The following is a 23,171-nucleotide window of genomic DNA, read 5'->3' as shown; positions in this document are numbered from 1 at the left end:
GATAGATTCTTTATAATGTCGAGGTTGGTCTTGCGGCCCAAGACTTCGAAGAGAAGACACTCCCCATATCCATCACTTCGTCGGCCGAGCAATCAACCTGAAAAAAGAATGCTTTTATTTATGGCGCATGGAATTCTACATAACACAACAAATAAGTGGTGCATATTTTGAGTAAGGTACAGTGGAGAGCATACTCAAAATTCACCTATCCCAGAAAAACTACAAAGACACGTAGAATGGACTCCGACCTCTTCGGGAAAGTACACGGTCAAATCCTTAAACTTAACAGACCAGTAACATAGATTCCAAAATAATAATGACATTGTGTAGAAAATCATTTGAAATTTGAAAATCTACGAACGTTCCAAACTTTATATTTGGAGAATAGCTAGTGAATGTCTCCCCTGATTTAGTAAAGAAAATATCTCGTGTCCTCTTTGTCAACAAGTTTCGATAAACTAGATCATCTCTACGGAGATTGTAAATTTTATCGTGTTGCTTGGAGGGAATCACCGTGTGATATATAGTCAAGCATTATCCTGTGTACCTCTGCTAAGGATTTGACAAATTTCGTTGCTTGCCCACCATATACACTAATAGCAATCACTCTTTATCAGTTGTGGAACTTACGTAATGATGTCTTGCATGCAGGAAACCAGGAGACTTCCATCAAACCATGAAGAGAATCAAAAGTTGTTACATGGAGCACAACAGAAGAGAACATAACATGGGAAAGCAAGAAGGAAGCTCATCCACACCATTTATGCAGCTCGAACTGTCACGAGAACCCATAGGGTCCAACTGAAATGTCATCAGCACGGATGCATCCTAGAATAGTAGCAGCTCATGCCTATTAGGAGTTCTACAACATTCGAACAGTCCTCCAACACTATCATGGTTCCCGACCTCACATGAAGATAAGCCACTTCAAGTAAAGGCCTAAACAACACTTTTTGCCCTAACAATAGCGGCAAAAAAGAGGATTGACAAAAATCTGACTATGTTGTGACGCCTTACTACTAGTAGATGCCATTTTGCATCCACATAGCTCACCGTAGGAGATTAAGAGCATAATTTCAAATATTATTTCTATTCTTAATCGTTTTACGGAATGGGTATGTTCTTGGGTTCCTTGGTCGGATAACACCCTTGCTCATAACTTGGACCAATTCAGCTCAAGGTCAACTTTTAACTCACTATGTACTTTCCAGGGGTATCCGAACCTATGTAACAATGTAGATGCTACTACGTATTAATTAATAATAATAAGGGAAATTACGCTATATATCCTATGATTTAGCCTTTTTTTTTCAAATCTATCATATGCTTTAAAAAGTGTCAAATATATCTCATGGTTTACATTTTTCTCCAAATCTATCCCGCTGTTATATCTTGCATTAATGAAACGTTAGTATGCTCTAAATCTATCCCATGGTTTTAATTTTTTTTCTAAAATTTATCCTATAGTTTAATTTTTTTCTCAAATCTATCCCAGATAAAAAGAACACTGTGGCAAAACCGTTAAACGTTGACGGATATATAACGACGGGATAGATTTAGAGAAAAATGTAAATAATGGGATAGATTTAACAATTTTTAAAGCATATGATATATCTGAAAAAATGTTAAACGATGAGATATATGGGGTAAAAACCCCTATAATAATATTCATTATTCAGAAAAACAAAAAAGATTTCTTAGACTTCTAAATTATTTTCCTTTTTCTTGTTTATCGTGTTTATTATTGGGTACACATTATTTACCGGTTCACTAAATACACAATCCAACCTACTGAATCCCCAATTGAAGCATGCTTTGTCCAGTTTATGACCTGTCAAATTTTGGAGTGTAACGTCATTGTAGTTTGGAATTTGTTAGTTGACTCCCTTACAACAAAATTATGACGTCTCTTTTAATTTAACGATATTTATTTTCAATGGAAAGAATGAGTTTTTTTAATAAAAAGAAAAGAGTGGAAATAATTGCAAAATTGGCTACTGAATCAATTCATATAAGTAATATTATCGCAGATGGAACTGTAATCAAAATTTGAACTAATAAATATATTTATTCAGAATAGGAAAATAACAAATTTTCAAAAAAAAAAAACAAATGCAGTAATATTCATTTTTTCCATCTTTCAATTTACACAGGATTTCAAAATATTATACAATTTTTACCTATAATTTTTATATGAGAAATGTAACACTACAAAATTTAATGGGAAAATTACATCACGTATCCTGATGTTTATACTTTTTCTCAGTATTATCCCATACTTCATAAATCACGTGGCACCCCCCAACCTTTAGGTTCGGGTTTCAAATGTAACCTATCATTTGATACATTTGAAACTCGAAACCTAAAGATTGTGGTGTACCGCGTGATTTATGAAGTATGAGATAATACTGAGAAAAAATGTAAACGTTACTATACATGATGTAATTTACCCAAATTTAATTCACATTTTGTGTCCATCTTTCAATGCACATGTAATTTAAAAGGAAAATTGAATCGACAATTTATGGTGGCATGTTCTAGAGCAAACAATAAGTATAGGAGATTAAATTAACCGGTTACATATAGACTAAATTAAAACTAAACTAGTTGATATCCGTGCACTGCGCAGTAATATTTCAACACATATGTTATGAATGATATATATAAATAGAAAAAGATGTATGTGTCAAGTAAATATGTCAATATAAATAGTGAGTGAGATTTAAAAAATGAATTATGACAAAAAAATAGTTACTATAGTCTTATAAAAGTATGAATTAAATATACATACATATATATCGAGAGAGATAAAAATTAAACTTGCACTACGTATATAGAGAAATTGTCCATGACTTAAAGGGGAAAGGAAAGATTATGCACGCAAAATGAAATATGCCATCTATTTGTAGGATATTTAGTGCATTGAACTTGAAAAGATATCTCGTATCTTGAACAGTCTATGTAAACTATCGAAAAATTTTGATTTTTTAATAAAACTCATGATTATATATAAATACATAAAAATAATAACTATAAAAATTTGATGAATATAGTACAAATAAAATTATAGTAACCATTCATTTAACTGAAAATGAAAGGTCCACAAGCATGGAGCTGCGCATTCTATGAAGAATTAAATACTTCAAGCGGTCAAAAAGACAATCAAATGAGAGCTAAGAATCTTCAAATAACTACTTCTCATTGGCACTTGTTAGCTTTTATATATTGCTAGGCCCGCACACATGCGTGTGCTAGAGTAATCGAGGCCAATCATAAAACTTACAGTATATTTAGAAGATGATTTTTCCAATATCTCCCTATTTTACTCAAAATCTTCTCGATGTCTAAGAGTACATACTTTCATATGAGTAATATGACTTCAACTTATAATCTTGCAGTGCAGTCGATTCAATGAGCGAACATTATTCATACTTCTATAATCGAAAGGACTAATATGGCTCTAACCTACAAAAAAAAAATCCTTCCCATAATGTGAAAAATTTATTCCGCTCTCGAGTTAAAATAATAGTGCCATAATGATATAAAAAATGTCCCCCTCTCTCTCAACATGACATAATTAAAAAAGAAAATATGAAACAAATTTATGAGAAGCAAGTCACTCTAATTTCTTAAAAGCATTTTAAGTAAAATGTCACGAGAAACAATTGCCTCCACCTTCTAAGATAGCCTTATGCAAATTGTGCAGAACGTCTTTGCTCCTTGGAGAGTCAACGTGAAAATTTAAAAGAATATGATAAATTATCTTTTTATCCATAATGTAGGTCATTTCAGTTTTGAGAAGCAAGGTGGCATTACTTCTCTCGTTATTATTAGCAGTCACATGAAAAGATCCTTGGGGAGAAGTTTCTCGTCCTACATGACACTTCTCGATGTGCCGTTCCGACTTTTAATATTATATATAAATATATATAGATAATATGTATATATATATATATTATATAAAAATAGTATAGGTAGCATGAGTCATGCAATCCGGTTTTGTCCTCATTAGTACGGACCTTGGCATATAATTACTCAATAACAGGCCAAATGATTAGGTAATGTTACTTCAAACTAATCAATCTATATACATATTATCAAATCAAATCAAATTATAGTTAGATCATATCACAGCCATTTCATCTAACAGTTTTTCGTACTTTAGTCGGATTGACTTGTTTCGTAATAGAGAAGAAGATTGAGATCCAAGTACATGTCGGCAAAAAGCCCGAGTTCTCCACTGTCGTTCCATGTTAGGTCTGAGATCTTTGGAGACGGAATATTTGAAAGTTAAGTTTGATTTTTGCCTGTTCCTTTTCAAGAATCGATAATCACAATTTACCCCCTCAAGTTGCCTGGTTGCTCCAATCTGCTCCCTGCGATGAACCGGCTATAAACCGGGCACATGGGCTTCGGGCAGACCGGGAATATTATTTGCTGACCGAGGACTTCACGTTTTCGGATAGGTACAGAAACCGAAAATTCCTTTCCCCTCCCTTATTATTCACTACCCTCCAAAAATTTTCCCCATTTTCCCTTTTTCCGTTTTCCCTCTCCAATTAAAAAAAGAAAACAATATTCCATTCTCTCTCTCTCTCTCTCTCTCTCTCTCTCTCTGTGTCTGAAGCCACAGACTTCCACCATTTCCACATCTCCGGAGCTTTTTCTTGAGCTTCTCGTTGAGCTTCTCGTCTTCCTCAAGCTCACAGAGCCCTTCCCCCAACCCCATTATTCTTAGCTTGCTCGCAATCTCAATTCCCCTCCGCTTTTTGTCCCCTCCCAATCCGCCGCTGTATGCTTCAGGTGTTTGCGTGATAAAGCCCCCCATCCGATCGATTGGCTGAGCCCCACCCCCTGCCCTCGCAATCGGCCTCGGAGCCCTCGCCGGCGGACGTGTTAGGTGGGGATCTATGTATGTTGGCGAGCCCAGGAGGCAGAGATCGTGGACGGCGGGTTTCGATAAATGCGCCCTGAGCAGCGAGGTAATAATAAATGCTCATAATTGGGGATCTAGGGTTTGCGAGCCTGGTCCTTGTGGTCTGCTTGGTGCTCGCAGCGTTCGCGCTTGTCGTACGGCGGAAATGGCGGGCCTCTGCCGCCAGGAAGGAGGAGATCAGGCGGCTGCTCGCCATGGCTTCGGAGGAAGCCGCCAGGGCCCAGCTTGAAGATTCTGTCAGCTGCAGCGCCGCTTCTCTGCCCTCTGTTTCCTGCCCTTACCAGTGCGCTGTTTGCTATTTCCCCACCACAACACGGTGTGCTAAGTGCAAAGTGGTCAGATACTGGTAAGGAATTCCTGATTTTCTCATGGACAGGCATTGAAATACTTTGTGAAGCTTTTCTGTCATGCTTATCATCAAATTGGAAACTGGAACCTTTTGCTAGCTGGGCGATTGAATGCAATTCTCTTGCTGGTATTGCGTCTGGTGTGTATGTGACCGCTGGGGGAGCTTGTGCTTGCGAGAAATCTCAGTTGTAGAATTGCCACAAGATTACCCATTATGAGGGCTGTTAGAAAATCAGAACGGTTCGATTATATTGCCAAATGAATTTTATTGTAGCAAATAGAGATTTAGTGGAATTCGATAGGATCATGATTCAACAATGGCAAGATGTTATCCATTCTAGCTGAATTTGAGTTGTTAAGCGAGGCGATTGCTGCAGCTGTTGAAGCCCACCATACCAAATAAAAACTTGGTGTAAATCTAAAGAACCTCTTTTGCTTGGAGAGGGCTCCATCACTTTCACCTTCATTGGGGTTCCTTCCCATCAATTGCATTTCTCTTTCTGCTCTCTCTGACGATTACTGGACATTGTTTAAGGATGCCTTTCTATCTTTTCTGTTGCTTTTCTCGTTTCTAGTCAATATTTTGACACATATCTTGACAAGTTGCTCATTTATTTAACAAATTTTTTCTTTTGCCACAACGTCAATCGATCACTCAAGCAGTTGCCATAGCTTTTAGTTAAAACCTATCTCTTCCTCTCATTTCTCTTGTCTTATTCGCTTGTTTCCATTTCTGTTGTTTCTTTCTGTTAAATGATGGGTCAGCACCTCTTGGCACCACATCTGCTGGACTGTTTCAATAATGACAAAACAAAGAGCATTGGTGGGTCCTGATGTTAGTTTCATTGTCATTTTAATCTGGTTGTATCCCAATGTTGATTTCTTCGTCATTTTAATCTTTGCTTGCTTTTGCATCTGTCATGATTCTTTCTTGGTCCTCGTCATTGCTATCCTAATGATTATGCCACTCTTTACTGTTTCAGTTCTGGAAAGTGTCAAATCCTTCATTGGCGTCAAGGGCATAGAGAGGAATGTCGTCCTCCTGAGGAAGGGACAAATTTTGAGTTGAAAAGAGCCTTCCTAGAAGAATATGTAAATCATGATGGTAAGTGTCAGAATGGAGTAAATAAGAGTACCAAATTGGTGGAGTTATTGCCTGATGAAGACACTTTGCTTAAGTCAAGCAGCTCTGCAGAAGAATTGCATACAAAATGCAACGATGCCAAGACAGCGTATGGAAAGGGAAATACTTCGCCTGAATCTTCTAGTGCCTCATTTTCTGGATTCTCGGCTTCAACTACCGGTAGTGAATCATCTGATGATATTTCAGTGTGTGAAAGCATTTCTTCAATTGATTCTGGGAAGTGCGACGAGCATATATCAGCTGATACTGCACTTGGAATATCTGAGAAGGACTCCAATGCCAATATTCGAGATCCAGTTAAACCACTGTCTCCAAAATTTGCCAGCTTGGTTGACTCTGTGGGTGGTTTTTCAAGTTCAGGCACATTGAACCAAAGCAAGGGTGACTATGACGATGGACAAGTGCAATGCAGGTCAATCAAATCTTCATTATCTGGTAATTGCACTGGGAACGGGACTTTGACTAAGGAGTCTCTAGTACCTGATTTCTGGGAGGGCGTCGTCGATTCCTCTGGGCAAAGGGATCGGATTGAGAACTGCTCTGCATCTTCGATGTCTTCTGGGATTAATACCAAGGATGCATTTGATTCTGGATCTACGCTACACTTTTCATTTCACTTGTCACAGGATAATACGCCAACCGTGGGTAAGCAGGTCTTTGAGAAAGCATCTGGGGATGCTTTTGGAGCTGAGAAGCCTCATGGTGTATATGTTTCACCCAGTGTAAAGGCAAAAGATGGTGTAAATGCTACTGACTTCCCATCCAAGAAATATGAGAGGACTAGATACGGAGATGAGGGTTCTAGTAACAGCTCGAAGAATGGTGCTCATTTCTTGAAGCCGAGGGAAGTTAGCTCTTCATCTTTCCACTCTGTCCATGATAGCGCTGGTTCATCTTTAAAGAGTGGTGTAGTTACTGGCAGCATGGATGCCAAAAGTCCTGGTAATTCGCCATCCTCAACCAATGGAATGACAACTCATGTCTCCAGCAATGAGAATAGGAACCTACTGAGAAGTCATATGGTCTTGTCATCTACTGCCCCTGATAAGCATGCAGTTTCAAAGTCTGAGGATCATTCAGCTTCGCATGTGAAATCAAGGAAAGCCTATGAAACTGATAAGCATGTGGGCTTCTCTTCTCAAGCCACAGGTGGTTCGCTGAATTCTAGAAATGGCTTAAAAATGTCTGTTTGGAGAGTTATAGATCAGTTGAAAGGATCTGTGATCTCAAAACACAATCAGTTAGGAGACCCGACTGATTTAGATGGAAAATGCAATCAAAAGGTTTGCGTTACTTTTCTTTGTTGTTTTTCACCTGTAATAGATCTTCACAATTTGATGAGTTTAAGCTGAATCTACATTGCCTCATATGTTTTTCAGGGTCTCTTTTCGTATGAGTTGTTTATCAGGCTTTATATGTGGAAAGGTGTGGAATTGCGTCCTTGTGGGTTAATAAATTGCGGGAACAGGTGACAGCAATTCTGCCTATCTCAGATTTCAGTGTGTTCGGATAAAGTAACAAAAGTCTTTCCGAGAAAATCAACGGATAATTGGTCGTTTTACGCAGTTATAAACATGAATAAAGCTTCTCTCCGTCTCGTTAAATTTTTTTACATGCAAAATAGATACTAATGCATCAAAAGCTGACACGCTGTTTTCTCTCTCTCTGCAGTTGTTATGCTAATGCAGTGTTGCAGTGCCTAGCATTTACTCCTCCCCTAACTTCTTATTTTCTTCAAGGATTGCATAGGAAAACATGTAAGTTCATAGATCATAACTACTCATTAGAGCTTTATTCTGGTTTGATTTGAGAAACATCTCTTACCAATGCTTACGATTATTCTGCTTGTCGTCTCCATTGCATCAGGTAGAAAAAGAGAATGGTGTTTCTCCTGTGAATTTGAAGGTCTCATTTTGAAATTTAAGGAAGGTAAATCTCCTGTTTCACCAATAGGGATCGTCTCCCAACTGAAATGCATAGGAAGCCAGCTTGGTCATGGGAGAGAAGAGGATGCACATGAATTTCTAAGGTGAGAGTTGGTTTTCAGTCTTCTCATTGCTGAAAAACTCTCTGCATTCATTTGCTGGTTTATCTTTCTTGTGTGCATCTGTCTCATGTTACTTCATGACTAAAACATGCAGGTATGCAATTGATAAAATGCAATCCGTTTGCCTTATGGAATCTGGAAAAAAGACATTTAGCTCCATTGAAGAAGAAACAACTCTGATTGGCCTTATATTTGGTGGCTACTTTCGATCAAAGGTTGTATTTCATCATGTTCCATGTTGCACACAGTACTACCAGAATTAATGCACCTTGGTATAATTTCCTTTTGTTCTAATGTAAATTAAATTTATTCATGTTTGTAATTTGCAGATAAAGTGCACAAGGTGCCATGGAAAGTCTGAGCGGCATGAGAGAATGATGGATCTAACTGTTGAGATAGAAGGTGATATTGGGACTCTGGAGGAAGCCCTTCGGCAATTTACAAGAACTGAAACCTTGGATGGTGAAAACAAGTACAGATGTAGCAGGTTGGTCAAGTACTATGCTTTATTTTGTCTAAACTAGGACTTTTTATTTTTCTGTTGACACTATCAAATAGTTCTACTTCAGTGCAAGTAAATTTTGGCCTTTTCTTCATAAGATCTACAATTTTTTAAGGCAATGTAGTCCCAGACATATCCAAAAGAATGAAAAGAATATAACAGATACATGCAAAGGCCCGCGCTGCTTTTTGAGGCAAGCAAGTTTGGCTTTAGGTTCTTAAAACGAGTATGGAAAGAAAATGAATTTCATTTGGGTTCTCTCTGATGGTGCTCTTGTTGATACGTTAGAATGCAATAGAGTCTCATTTCGTTGAACTTGCTTTCTACTTGTTTGTGCTTGTTTGTTCTTCTTTAACTCTTTTAATCTGAGATATAAAACATGAAAGAATGCTTGGTACTTACGTGATTCATGATGGCTATTCTTAAAATCAGATGTAAATCCTATGAGAAGGCCAAGAAGAAATTGACTGTGCTGAGGGCGCCGAATGTCCTTACAATTGCACTAAAACGATTCCAGGTAATAATTTATGGTTAGCATTAGCGATTTATGTTCTGATTGCTTTTTTTTAGCCGGTACAGGGATGATGAATTTCTTTGTTTTTCTGCTGAAGTCGGGTAAATTTGGGAAGCTCAACAAGTTGGTCCGGTTCCCAGAGAGCCTGGACCTAACCTCATTCATGAGCGGGACAAGTGATAAGCCCGAATACAAGCTTTATGGAGTGATTGTGCACGTGGATATCATGAATGCGGCATTTTCTGGTCACTATGTCTGCTATGTCAAGGATTCTCGAAACAAGTGGTTCAAGATTGACGATAGCACAGTATGTTCTCATTTTATTACTCCCGATCCTCCTTGTTACAATAAAAAATTTCAACAAGAACATGCTTCGGCAGTTTTAGTACTGTCATGGTACTAAGCTACATCATTATTCTCTATTTAACAGGTGACGCCAGTAGAAATTGAAAGAGTCTTGTCCAAGGGGGCATACATGCTTTTCTATGCGAGGTTTTAACCGATGCTGGTGCTCATTACTTCCAGCAGGTCCCAATGATGCTATAGTGGAACTAAATCGAAGCTTCGTCTTTTGCAGGTCGCAGCCACTGGACCCTAGATCACTGAAGAACAGAGCTGTCCCTCCTGTTCCTGTCAGCAAAACTTTGCCTGTTTGGAACAGCGGGAAAGATCCTACACAGAGATCTCAACGCTCGACCAATTCTTACCTTACGCTAGACCGATCGTTTTACTTGAACATGCACCAGCTTCAGAGAACCGGGGAGGATTCTTCCAGTGACAACTCTTCCCTGTTCAGCAGTTATTCCGATGAGGGCTCTTGTAGCACTGCTAGCACCCGGGATTCCACCAGCTTTGACGATCTCTCCGATTACATCTTTGGGGACTCGTCCACTCTGTCATCTTCTCCTCTGTACTCGAGGTACTCACCAATTCAAACTTATGAAGGATCAGGAGGAGGGGGGCTGGTGAATCTGGGAGGTGAGGGAAGGGGAAGTGTTCCATTTTTGCATTCCGATGTTATGACTAAACCGCGTAGAGATAGCAATAGTAGCTTTAGTAATATGGAGACTGACCTGGGACCATTGTCTGTGGCTAACCAGTTGTTCGGCGATCTAAAATATAATGTTGTACCATCTAGAAGACCGAGAAGGGGGAGGACAGATTGATAGTTAAGATAATTTTATTAGATTTCTGTGTCGAGATAGAGAAACGTGTAAATAAGAGATGGAGAGGAAGCAGCTGTATTCAGGATGCAAAAATTCGGGATGATGTGGATGTTGGCAAGACAGAGAGCGTCCTCATTGTATGCGTACTTGTTTCACTTTCGACTCAAAATGTAATGGTGTCAGTAGAGGAAATAAATTCGATGGGGAAGTCATTCGACTGAATCCCTGAAATCAGGCCATATGAATCTTCTCTCCCGAAAATTATCAAGTTGCTTAACTTTGCCCATTACGGGGAATCAACGCGAGAGCCCTGTTCCATCATCAAATATTTGATTTAACGGCTCCAAGAGGTTAAGGAAGGACTGGTTCGGTTGAGGGAATCCGATAATTTATCATCCCGCCCCAAGAGGTGTGAAATGGCATGCTCAATAATTGATTGGTTTGATATGGGTATCGAAAGAGGAGATATGCATTGGACCTTCCGATATGGCGGGTTCAGACATTATGTTAATTTTGATGTCTGGTCTGGACCAGTAAATGGTCAACACATAATAGGGAGGCAAAAAGTCAAAGACAAGACAGGAGGAGAAGGAAGATGAAGAACAATGGACGTTTACGGAAAGAAAGTAGAAAGACAAGAAGAGCACATGGGGTTTGTACCTACCAAAGGACCCTAATTAGCCACCGATGCCACCTAATCCTAATCCCTTAATTGGATTGCGGGTTAGACCATTTCCAACAAGAATCTTTCTTCCAAGTCCATGAAGTGTTCCAACTCTGTCACATAAACGTCATGTTATTCAGGGAGATACTCAACAAAAAGAGAGACTTCACACTCCAAGAAGAGTCTATTTTCAAGTTTCTAAAGAGGGTCTACATGCATTCTATATTAATTAAATGAATAGAGCTAATATTATATATAATTATTATTAATTAATATTAATTATAAATAACAAAAATTCATTATTTTAATTAAAATTCATTATAACTAAATAAAATTACATGACGTACAAGCAAAAAAAAAATGACAAACGACAATTTAGTGATTAATTCTCGATTATGGTGAAATTGTCAGATATGTTCCAGTAAGTTATCGGTGCTTTTCTCTATACCGAAAATTGAATGATTTCGGATATATTTCTCATATAGAGCAAAAGTTTCCTCCCCTAGGTCCGGTAATGGTAAGCCGCTGAACGCCTCATTGTATGAGAAGTTCAAATTATACGTGTTTCTCTCATCCTCAACAATCATATTATGGATTAATGCAAGCTCTCATAATCATTTCAAGCTTCTCCCAGGCCACTTATAATTGCAAAGCGAGACTGCAACACTTCGAATGCATGCTCAACGTTCTTTCGTGCTCCTTCTTAATATTTCGCAAACAACAGTTATTGCCATTGACTGTGTAATTTACCTCGGGAGCTCGACCTCCTAGCAGATCATCAAACATCGGTGACCGGTCTAAAATGCTATTGTCATTTTTCGACCGGCTACTCCAAAGAATGAATGCCATATCCAGAGGTCATATGAAACCACTGTTTCAAGTATTAAGGTTGGAGTCCCATTGTGACCCCAGAACATACCATGCCAAATTTTAGGCAGTTTTTCTACTCTCAATGCATGCAGTCGACGATGCCCATCATATCGGAGAAGCTGCAAGCCTCCCTATCCATAACAAACGTTGGACATCATTTGCATTAGGCCTTCGCAAGTATTGGCCCTCAAAAACTAAGGTGACGCCTCAGACGAACTTTTCCAAGCATTCAATTGTGGCATTATCCCCGATACAGAGATATTCGTCATTCAAATCAGCTGTTACTCCGTATGCCAACATACACATGGCCGCCATGCATTTTTGCAGCAGGGATAAGCTTGCATTGTGTGCTGCATTGAACCTCTACTGGATATATGGATCAAGATTTGAGAGGCTATCAACAACACGAAGGAACACATGTTGTTGCATTCGGAATCTTCGTCGAAATGTCTCTAGATAGTACACCGACTCCTCAGTGAAGCAATCCCTCAGAAGGCGTTGGTGTCCTGCAATGTGATCTCTGTTTATTGTCATCTTACGAGGTCTGGAGGAGGAGCTCTCAAGATAATTCCCTCGTTGGATCTCCTTAAGGAGTTCAAGGCAACGCTCTTCTGTATCATTGAGCAACAAGTCTTCCATCAAATCCAAGGGATCCCAAGATAAGTTGTCGGATTGATCATGGTTTCCGGCCATGTTTAGAGGATGGATGTTGGATAAGTGTTTCGAGAGGATGTGAATTAGTGAAGATGAGAGAATATGAGTTAGTGCATAAGAGATTGAAAGCATTTTATAGAGAGAAATGGATTCAGACGACTAATTTTCAACAACTAGTTTTTAAAATTTAGATTAATTAATAATTTTCAATAAGACATGATATAACGGAAATTAAATTTCATTATGTAATTAAGACTAGAAACATAAATTACAAGTCCATAGCTAAAGTCGAAACATAAAATTACAAGTGCATAGCTAAAATTGAAACATGAAATTACAAGTACTTTGCTAGAACTTCCACGAGCATCTTCTCATGAACCGCAAGTTTCACTGATGAATATCCAATCATGTCTGTATGAAGGATTTGCATGGCCAATTCCCTATCCTTCTGATCTGCCTCCCTATCCTTCCGATTCGCAATCCTATTCTATACTGCAATTTCTTCCTTCCCGATCTCGAACTCGTTTTCCTTCGTAATCCTCAGTTCCTCATACACAAACGCTTTCCCTACACAAGTGAATGTGACTGTTCCCACCACCTCATCGATACCGAGAGCTTTTTCTTTTGATTTTTATCTGTCCTTTCTCTTCGCTGCTTCTCTGCCTTGTGGACGAACTAGAGAGTCCGCATCCAGACCTCCGACTATACTAGCATTATGAAGACTTCTCCATTTCGGTTCCTTACGGAGTATATTCCACGCCAACTTAAGTGAATTTTACCTTGTGCTTTTGTTGGAAATTAGTGTATGCCCTAGAGGCAATCTATAATCAGTTATGTAATATGATATCTATTTCATTATAAAACGAGGCATTTCTGTTATTGTGTAGATTGCGCTAAATATGATTTTACACAATAATGTCCTTGGAATAGTATATTCAATAGGCATCAAGTGTGACTTGATTGTGAGATCCTATAATTACCGAACATTATTCCTAAATGTCCATAGTCAAAGTATTATCGTTAATTAGGACAACGATAATACGGTTAGACTAGTGTGGGTGTTGATTGATGACCAAGTCTCACAAGTCATGGATATAGAGATATCAAATCACACCACATGTATACATTAAGAGTAATGTGTATTGGACTGACCCGCCATGAGATTGCTACATGGTTTGTTACGTGATTGTCATTAGCATATCTCAAAGTGACTATAGTGTAATGGTCCTTTGACTTGAGGTCACCATGGATTCCTACATGTAATGTCATATACTTTGATACTGTCAAACGCTACCGTAACAGGCTGGTTATAAAGACAGTTATTGGGTATATCACAGAGCATGGAGAGGAATGTGAGTAACCAAGATAGGATTTGTCCCTCCTACGAAACGGGAGCGATATCTCACGGCCACTTGGTGGTTAAGTCTAAAAGTGTATGCATACCCAAATGAGTCGATATAGCGATATCGAGCTCATTTGTTCTGATAGACTTACCCAGTAAACCAAGAAAGAGAGATATTGAGCCATACAAGGATGTCATCGACCATGCCTTGGGCTCAATAGAGATATAGAGGACAATGGATTATATTACACGGTAATGTAGGTCACGAGGTTCGTCGAGAAATTGACTTTCCTATTACTTTAGTAATAGTGATGCATTGCTAGATGCCGGTCACTGTTTGTAATATTAAAATAGAGATTTTGATATTACTATCAACGTAATTGGGAACCTACAGGGTCACACACTACGACTAAATTGACGAGATATTTTGAAACAAATAAAATCGTCTAATAGAGATTAGATGATTTAAGGTGCGACCGATTAATCGGATATTTAATGAGATTAAATATGCCGATTAATTAGACTCGATTTATTAACTTCAATAGCCAAATAATAATAATAATAATAATATACATAAATATATATATGCTTGTATGTGTCTGTGCACGCATGCAAATATATATATATATATATATGCACATGTATATGGCTATATGTGTGTATGTATATAAGATGCTATTTGGGACATTTAATTGATTTGTCCCACATCGGTCAGGGAGTTGAAATTCTCCCCTCCAAGCCATTATATATATGGCTGTGTATTGAGATGCAAAAATATAAGATGATATGCACGTATATATATGATATACATGTATGTATATAAATGGGATTATTGAGTTGAATTGTTCAACTCATTAGGACCAATTAAGTTCAATAATTTCGGGTGTCGCATCAGTATTTCTTTCGAGTGTTGGTCGCTAGCACCGCCGATCTCGAAAACTCGTCGACAAAGTCGGTGTGGATACCGGTAGAGGCGTCACGCGTGGGACGCTTGTTCGACAGTTTTAAAATTCCAGGTACGCTTTTATTTACTCTTATTCTTCTAATAGGTCTTGGAATTAGTTTCACGGGTAGGAAATTTTGAATTTCTGTTCCTTTTTCGCTTCCGTTGGCCCCGTGGAACTAGCAGCTTTAGGATATATAATGAATACGCCATCTCTAATACCTGGTCTTGATTCGATCCACTTGGATGATGACGGTCAACAACTTCATAAAATCCGTGGAAACTTGCATAGTCCTTGTTGATCTTGTAGCAGCGCTGCTTGAAGACGCTGATTGATTTTTAGCTGAAGGCTACGTTTTTTTCGATGCAATAGTGGTGGATTTTGTCCTAGAATGTACTAGCGTATGAATTGTCACCGACAATGAGATCTTTTTCGACATTTAGCCAGTTACTAATTAGCCGGTCATCCTCTTCCCGCCGCCATTTACCACCAAAGTGGCTAACTATCACTTCAGATTGAACATTTTCTTCATTGAGGTCGATACCGTCTAGGCTGTCGCTTGAAATTTTAGTGAGGGGTGAATTCAATGTCGTGTTAGTGTCAGTGTCACTGTTATACTCAGGGATTGATCGGACTCAGCATTACCACTTCCAGATGCCGATGAAGGGTAACTCATAAATCGAGAATGTGAACCCGCATGTCCGTAATATGAGTCATATGAGGGGTATGGGAAATTCGGTTGATAATACTGATGGTTTGGGTGGTAAAAATTGGGAAAATGAAAAGTAGGATTTGGATATTGAGAGTTAGGAGTTTGGGGATTTCGAGATTTAGGATTTGGGGGAAGGCTCAGATTTTGCATATAAAACCCGAAAGTATCTAGATTTTGGGGAATTTGATTTGGATCTGACATTTTCTCCGGGAAGAAGGAGGAAGAGGAGGAGGAGTGTTAATTTGGGGTGAAATTGAATTTTAATTCAAATGGGTATTTATAGGGCTATTTTGCAATTTTAAAAAAATTAATTTTAGTGGGCCAACGATAAAAAATCCGACCGTTAGCACAATGTTATTATTTTTTTAAAAAAAATTAAATGAGAAAAGTGACTGCGGCATTGGCCCTACGATTGCCACGCTTCAGCCACCTGATGGTCTATGTGTAGAGAGACAGGGGACCAATCTCTCCACTGGACGACACATCTTTGGCGCGTCTCTCTCCTTGCCACCTGGCATCAATAACGCGTCAAAGAAGCCCGGTGGAGATGGTCTTAGGAAAGAATGACATGTGGTTATGAAGAGTTTTATGGCTTGTTTGGATTGTGTTTTATTATTATAATCTTTCATAACTCATCACTATAACTATTCTTAATCCGTGATTCAAATAAGTTGTAAAGCACCCTTACCATTTCTTCAACGCACTTCCACCAATCTCAAATCTCATCTCATAGCAACAAAAACACTTCTCTTCACTCTTTCAAGATAATATTCTTCGTATTCCTTATATCCAACACGTGAAAAGATCATTACTAGATATTGCACTTATATGTCCAGGGTGATCGACCAATAACCACTATATATTGATTATTTGAATATCGATAAGTCTATCTGTCAAAGCGGTAAGAAGGAAGTAGTGTAAATTAGAGATATATTCTCCTTGTGTGGGAGTACATGTCCCTGATTGAGAATTTGGACTTCCTGAAATGGGTAACCCGATGTTATCTTCTCCCTGCACCTTCGGTCACCGATCGATATGATTCCACTTAGTCGTGACATTCTGAAAGATCGACATTTTAGAAGGAAGAATAGATCGGGCATGCAGCTGAATGTGTACATAGTCGCACATATTAATTAATGTGGGGGTTGTCAAGTCCTTTTATCCCTATCCAAGCAAATGAAGCAAAGCATGCATCGTGTAGACCCACAGACGCGCACACACAAAAAAGATTGTCCCATTATTTCTTGGGGTGGACATAGATATCGTACTTCCTCAATTAAAATCACATGAAAATGAACCACTGCATTGCATTCGACATCCCCCGGCCTCACCTTGTTGTATACATTTTAGCCTTTGGGGACTGAATCATATCTTACTCATATTTATAATAAGTATCATATATATATTCAATTGAAAATCATATATATATATATATATATGGAGGCCATGCATGTTATAGATCTGGCGTATCATTCATGCATCAATTCTTTTTTTTTTCTCTCTTTATTTAATTTCAAAAAGGATTGATCGGACTTAGAGGGGGATAAATCCGGGAGAAATTCTCTACGTACCACTATATTTGAGAATTCAGCACCTCTCATTTTTCAAATTTAGAAAAAAATGAATCATGCACCTCACCACTCTTCATGGAATCCATATATATTTCCGACTAATTTAGTTCAAGTAAGGTCGACCCACTAATGAGTAATACTCTTTTAACGTTTATTCATAACAAGATTTAAACCTGAAATGTTATTTAAAGGAAACAAGTATTAAACCGCTTGAATCAATTCAGATTGGTTATATATCCACTTACTTAATTTTATGGAATCGGATCTAAGACACATCTCTAATATCGCAGTTGGCACACTTCAAACGGTCATCGTTCTTCTACAAAGATTAAATACTGTCCATTATCTGATCGATCTGAAACAGTTATTATTCCGATTACCAGACAGACTTAAGCTTAATAGTATTGTTGAGTAGTAAATGTTATGATATGCCCGCCGTACTCCATAAGTGACAGTAGGGAGGAGAAATTTTAATCTTGTTTATGAACTCGGAGCGATTATTGTTCCCTTCGTGTTCTCTGAAAGTCACGTACTCTCTCCAGTAAATGGAAAAGTAATTCTCATGGTTCCACTTCTGACGAACCATTTCAGATTCATTATTAGTAGTTCCCCCGACCAAAATGCGTCAATAAGAACTCCTGTTGAATTCGATGAATGCAATATTATTGTGGGAGATCTTGTCTTGTTGTCCCACACATGAGATTGAAACAATAATTTTGGACGACGTGACATTAACGGGCCCAGTGGAATGCTTAAATAAAGGTATTAGTGGATATTATGGACCTAAATTGATAAATATGTCACTGCATATGTAATATGTCAAGGACTTGTCACCTTAGATCTACTTAAGCTTTGGATTTTAATCTATTTGAATTTCAAATAGACGTCTCATGTTATAAGTTGTACCAGAAGGGGGTTAAAAAAGAAGCAAAAAACATGAATAACTTTTGAAGGTTACAAAGGTGCTAGTCGATAAATAGCAAATGAAAATGAAAAAAAAAAAAAAGATGAAGAAGGATTTTTTCGATGTGAACCTAGTATTCAGAAGTCTTATTGGATCCCGATTAATCCAGTTGAGCCGGATCGTCTCACTAAGGGGTATTGCTTTCCCAACGTGGATTTCTTGTATTCACAAGGACTCCAACTCGAGACATTGCTTACGCAGAAATAAACGTCGAATCGCTTGAACTAATCTACGTTGGATTTAATCTAAAGAATAAGCGTAAATAGTTGTTGTCATAATCATTTATTACCATTTCTAACCGTTGAAATTAATCAAAACCATCGTGAGTGGATTGTGATAGTGGAGCACATCTATTGTGAAAAAAATGTGCGTACTAATTGGCAGGTGAATTATGCGCATAGCTTGGGATTCATAGACTGAACATTTGCCTCCTGAGGTCGGCCTTTTGTTATTTGAAGATATTATAGGAGCCGCCACCGTCCCACGCCCTCGTACTTCTTAATTTTCTTTATTGATTTATTTTTCTCCTCTACTTTCTTTGAAAAGAACAGAGCAAAATAATGGTGCATGGCAAGAAAGAAGAAATTGCAAACTAGGAAGAGAAGAAGAGGAGTTGTATAGAGCAGAGCACAAATTGGACAAAAATCCCTAACAGATCGAGAATGCTGAAGAAAGCATTGACAAAGTATAGACTGAAAGTTATTAACGAAAAAAAAAAGAGGTATAGATTGAAAGTCAAATTTCCAAATCATCATTCCCACCCCTACGCCCCTCTTCTTCCCTAATCAATCAAATCCAATTCAAAGATCTCCCCTTCCCGACAATCAAAAAGAAAGAAAAAATAAATGATTGTAAATACAAAAAATTTATGTTATGACAATTTTACTCTTTGATGGGTTAAATTGATTAAATTGAATTAGTGAAATTTTAATTGAACTTTCAGATATCAAGGTTCATACGAAAAAAAGAAAGAAAGATAGATATGACAAGAAAAATATTAATTTCCCTTTTGGGCCTTTTTTGTTATTTTGTTTCTGAAATGTTCAATTTCTTTAACATTCTATGGCAATTATTAATAAATAAATAAGCAGTAGGAGAATTTTGGGACATCAATATAATTATTTGATACACATCGGTCGCTCGTCTCTCTTTGAAATTTTTTTTTTCACGGTGAGAAATGGAAGAGCACAAATTGAGAAATAAAATACCAGGGTAAAATGACCCTTCGAGCATAGCCTAAAACTACGGTCCAATACCAATCAATGGCGATAAAAAATCTCTTTTTTGATTGTTGAAGATACAACTAATGCCCTCTAGCAATGGTTGAAAAATCAAGTGTTGAAAGTTTGGGGGCGAGCTTGAAACGGTGGGAAGGGACGGGTGGAGATGGATATCGAATTTCATATTTGATTTGCACTAAGGATGAGTAGCAAGATAATCCACCAAAACCCTCACTTGTTTAGTTGCAGCAAATTAAAGGATGGGTGGGATCGAGAAAGTGGGTATAGTACTGTCGTGCACGCTCTTATTGGGTAATCAATAAGTTTTATATTCGATTCTTGTGTTGAAAGTATCCGTACCCTTTATTGCTTCTATTAGGATTTCAATTTCGTCACATTAAGTCCATGAACCTCACTTATAATCAAAAGGAGGAGTAACGTCCATTGTAATTCATTTTTGCCAAATACCTACTTCCATTTTTAAAAGTTCATATTAGTGAAGCAAGAGGAAACAAGGCGAGGAAATTAGCAATAAGGTACATAGAAAAACCTTAATCGTCATCAATAAAGTACATAGAAAAACCTTAATTATCATCAATAAAAACAAAATAAGATATTCTCATAAATCCTAGTGAAACAGTGTTGATCATATATGTTCATAGGGACAGAAATTGGTCAACAATAGCATGCTTTCACTCTAAGTACTAGCTTTTCTTTTCCCCCACCTTTTTTATATACAAAATCCAACTTTTGGCGCTTTCTTCCGTTCCTTCTTATGCTTTTCTATCGAATTTTGACTTTAAATTAAAAGAACCATTGTTTTTACTGTGGCTCAAGGTCCGTCGGCACCAACCAGGAAGAAATTAACATCAACAAACCTTAACTAACAGATGCCTAAACTTTCGATGTGGCCGGATATTGTTCGCGCAAATATTTTTTGTTTGATAAGTGAGTACAGAAATGCATCAGCACAAGCCAGGAAGTGAGTGATGTAATTGTATGCGGTTAGAAATTGATCGAGCAACTATATAAGAAGGTGGCCGAATACTGTGACACTCACTGTTATTTGAGGATCATGATGAGATTTCAAATTCGATTCTCGTGAGCAATATTACATGTGCCCTTTATTTAGTTTTTTTATTACTTTATCTTAACTCAACTAATATACTTTCCTTGTAATTGTAATTTAAAGTGTTATATAAGGTTCTTTGTTAGTCTTCTCTTAACTGTGAAGAGCATTAAAAAAATTTTCATTTCATATCTTCTTTTTTTTTAACATATGCAAAAGATATGTATCCAAGTTCCCACCTAAACTCATGAGTTTAACCCACACAGCAAATCATTATCCGGTCCTTTGTCGATCGAGGAACCAATTGTCCGCCATCGACAATTGCCGCCGAAGTCGTCCTTGGCTGAATAAGTATCCTCAGCTGAAATGTTTGAGGACACAGTGCCCCGTTAACCATTCTACTCGACGGACCACTCCCTTGTTTCGTGAACCCTAGAATTAAAAAGCATACAGGCTGAAAGTTCTTTTGCATTAAACTCGGGAAGTAAATGTGATGACATTAGATTTACATGTCATAGTTCCTTTGTTTTCTCTTAAGTCGATTATCTGACATCAACATTTAATTTTATGGATCGAGCTGATACGCGTTAAAAAGTTGATCCTTTATGTTTACTTATTATTACCAATATAATTTTTCAATGAAATCACAAAATACTCTTAAGTTATTTAGTCTGACAAATTCACAAATCAGCATCTTTAGGATCACACGGACAGGCCATAGAATCTTGTTCAGTGACTAGAATGCATTAACTATGTTAATTCTGAGGTTAATAAAGAAAAGAAATCCAAAAAAGAAATTAAATTCTAATCTCCCCAAATTTCAATTACGTGCCAATCCTTTTCCCCTAGCCAATTCCTATCATACGAATCAAACGCCACGTAAAGGCTGTAAGAGGGCAATCGCTCATTCTTAAAACCAATATTTTTTCTTAAGACCCGGAGAAGAGCAAACAACGTTAATATGGGGAATAAGCATTTGGTAACTATGTGATGGTAGCCAGCAAGAGTTATCTGGGAAGATTGACGTACTTTATACAACTTACCATTTTCCACTGCCTGTCCAGCGTCGAGCCCCGGGATTTGACGGCAAACTTATAAAGCAACCTATGAACACTCTATGCCTAATAATAAGGCTGGTAATATTTTACACGACACGATAACACGACACGGAGTTAAACGGGTTTGGGTTGGATATTTTTTTATAATCGGTCTCAATGGGTTCAACCCGTTTAAATACGATTAATAAACGTGTCTTATTAAGTTGAACCTGTATAACCTGATTATACACGATTAAACCTATTTATTTAAACATGTTTACTATAATCATGTAACCCGTTAACTCGTTTATGTATTTGAATTTACCAAAATATCCTCATATAATCATAACTTGCTAAATCCCTAACCTAATTTATTTTCCTTTCTTTCATCCAATCCAACACATGTCGTGTTAACGTGTTTGGATAAACGAGTTAATCGGATAAACAAGTTGTGATAACGTGTCCTGATAACGTTTATAATCGTGTCGTATATACGTGTACCTATTATGACACGTTTCGATAAATGGGTTTAAACGTGTCTAAACGGGTTGATACGGATATAAACGTGTCGTGTATGAGTTTCCAAAACCTAACCCGTTTAATAATCGTGTCGTGTACGGGTTATGACTTCGATGACACAAACCCGTTCAGACATGACACGAATTGTCACCCCTACCTAATAATTCGGATTATAACCATAACATCTTCTGTTTACCGTGCTATGGCAGCACATGAGTAATCGATGCTTATTCTCCAAATGCCGTGATTGCTTCTCCAATAGACTCTACATTAAAACTACTGATTGTTAAAGACTCTACATTCAAAACAAGTAAAAATTTTAAATTATAACAAAATTATAGTCACGAAGAAACTCACATTTCATCTCTATTAAAATAAATTATCTATTATATTAGACCATCACTTATATTCCTAACAGTCTAATATATCTGCCATTCCCAACCATCTCACATCTTAACTCAGATTTGCATTTTTTTTTTGGCCATTTCGACTTTAAATTGAGGACAATGATTTTATAGTTAAAATTTTCTTCTAATATTTGCATTCCATGTAACATAATGTAACAAAACATGAATCAAACGCCATAGAGAGCAAAGAGAGGTCTTCTTGATGGATGGGGGTAAGAAGTCAAAGGAACCACATAAATTAATTGTCCGAAGCACCTGCGGATGTTCAGGAGTTTCCGTAAACGGGTTTCAACCTTGCCCAGACTCTAATGGGTAATAAAAGAGTTTTGCCCGTTGTGTCGTGAGAAGGGTTTCGAGATTACCGTCAAAAACCCTATAGGGTTTGGAAGATTTGGCTTAACCCACCCCAAACCCATTAAGCTTAAAACTACTAAAATATCCCCATTAAGGAGCTTGTAGATTGAGTTTATGGAATTTTATATGTTTGAATGAGTCAGTTCTTTTAATGGAGTAAATTGTTCGAATTTATTTTGAATTATAT

General features: G+C 37.6%; 1 protein-coding gene across 1 annotated transcript; it reads left to right on the top strand.

The window, feature by feature from the left end:
- Window positions 1–4,552: 4,552 nt before the first annotated feature.
- LOC116210353 (ubiquitin carboxyl-terminal hydrolase 17-like) lies at window positions 4,553–10,896 on the top strand. The gene is made up of 11 exons (XM_031544224.1): window positions 4,553–5,282; window positions 6,268–7,711; window positions 7,808–7,896; window positions 8,100–8,185; window positions 8,295–8,457; window positions 8,570–8,690; window positions 8,805–8,962; window positions 9,410–9,494; window positions 9,589–9,798; window positions 9,922–9,983; window positions 10,069–10,896. The coding sequence occupies exons 1-11, from the start codon at window positions 4,993–4,995 to the stop codon at window positions 10,655–10,657; spliced, it is 3,297 nt and encodes a 1,098-aa protein (XP_031400084.1). The 5' UTR covers window positions 4,553–4,992; the 3' UTR covers window positions 10,658–10,896.
- The last annotated feature ends 12,275 nt before the right edge of the window (window positions 10,897–23,171 follow it).

The sequence above is a fragment of the Punica granatum genome, chromosome 1 (assembly GCF_007655135.1).
Source record: "Punica granatum isolate Tunisia-2019 chromosome 1, ASM765513v2, whole genome shotgun sequence".
Classification (NCBI taxonomy): Eukaryota; Viridiplantae; Streptophyta; class Magnoliopsida; order Myrtales; family Lythraceae; genus Punica; species Punica granatum.
Note: the sequence above shows the minus strand (reverse complement) of the source record. Positions and strands in the feature narration are given on the sequence as shown.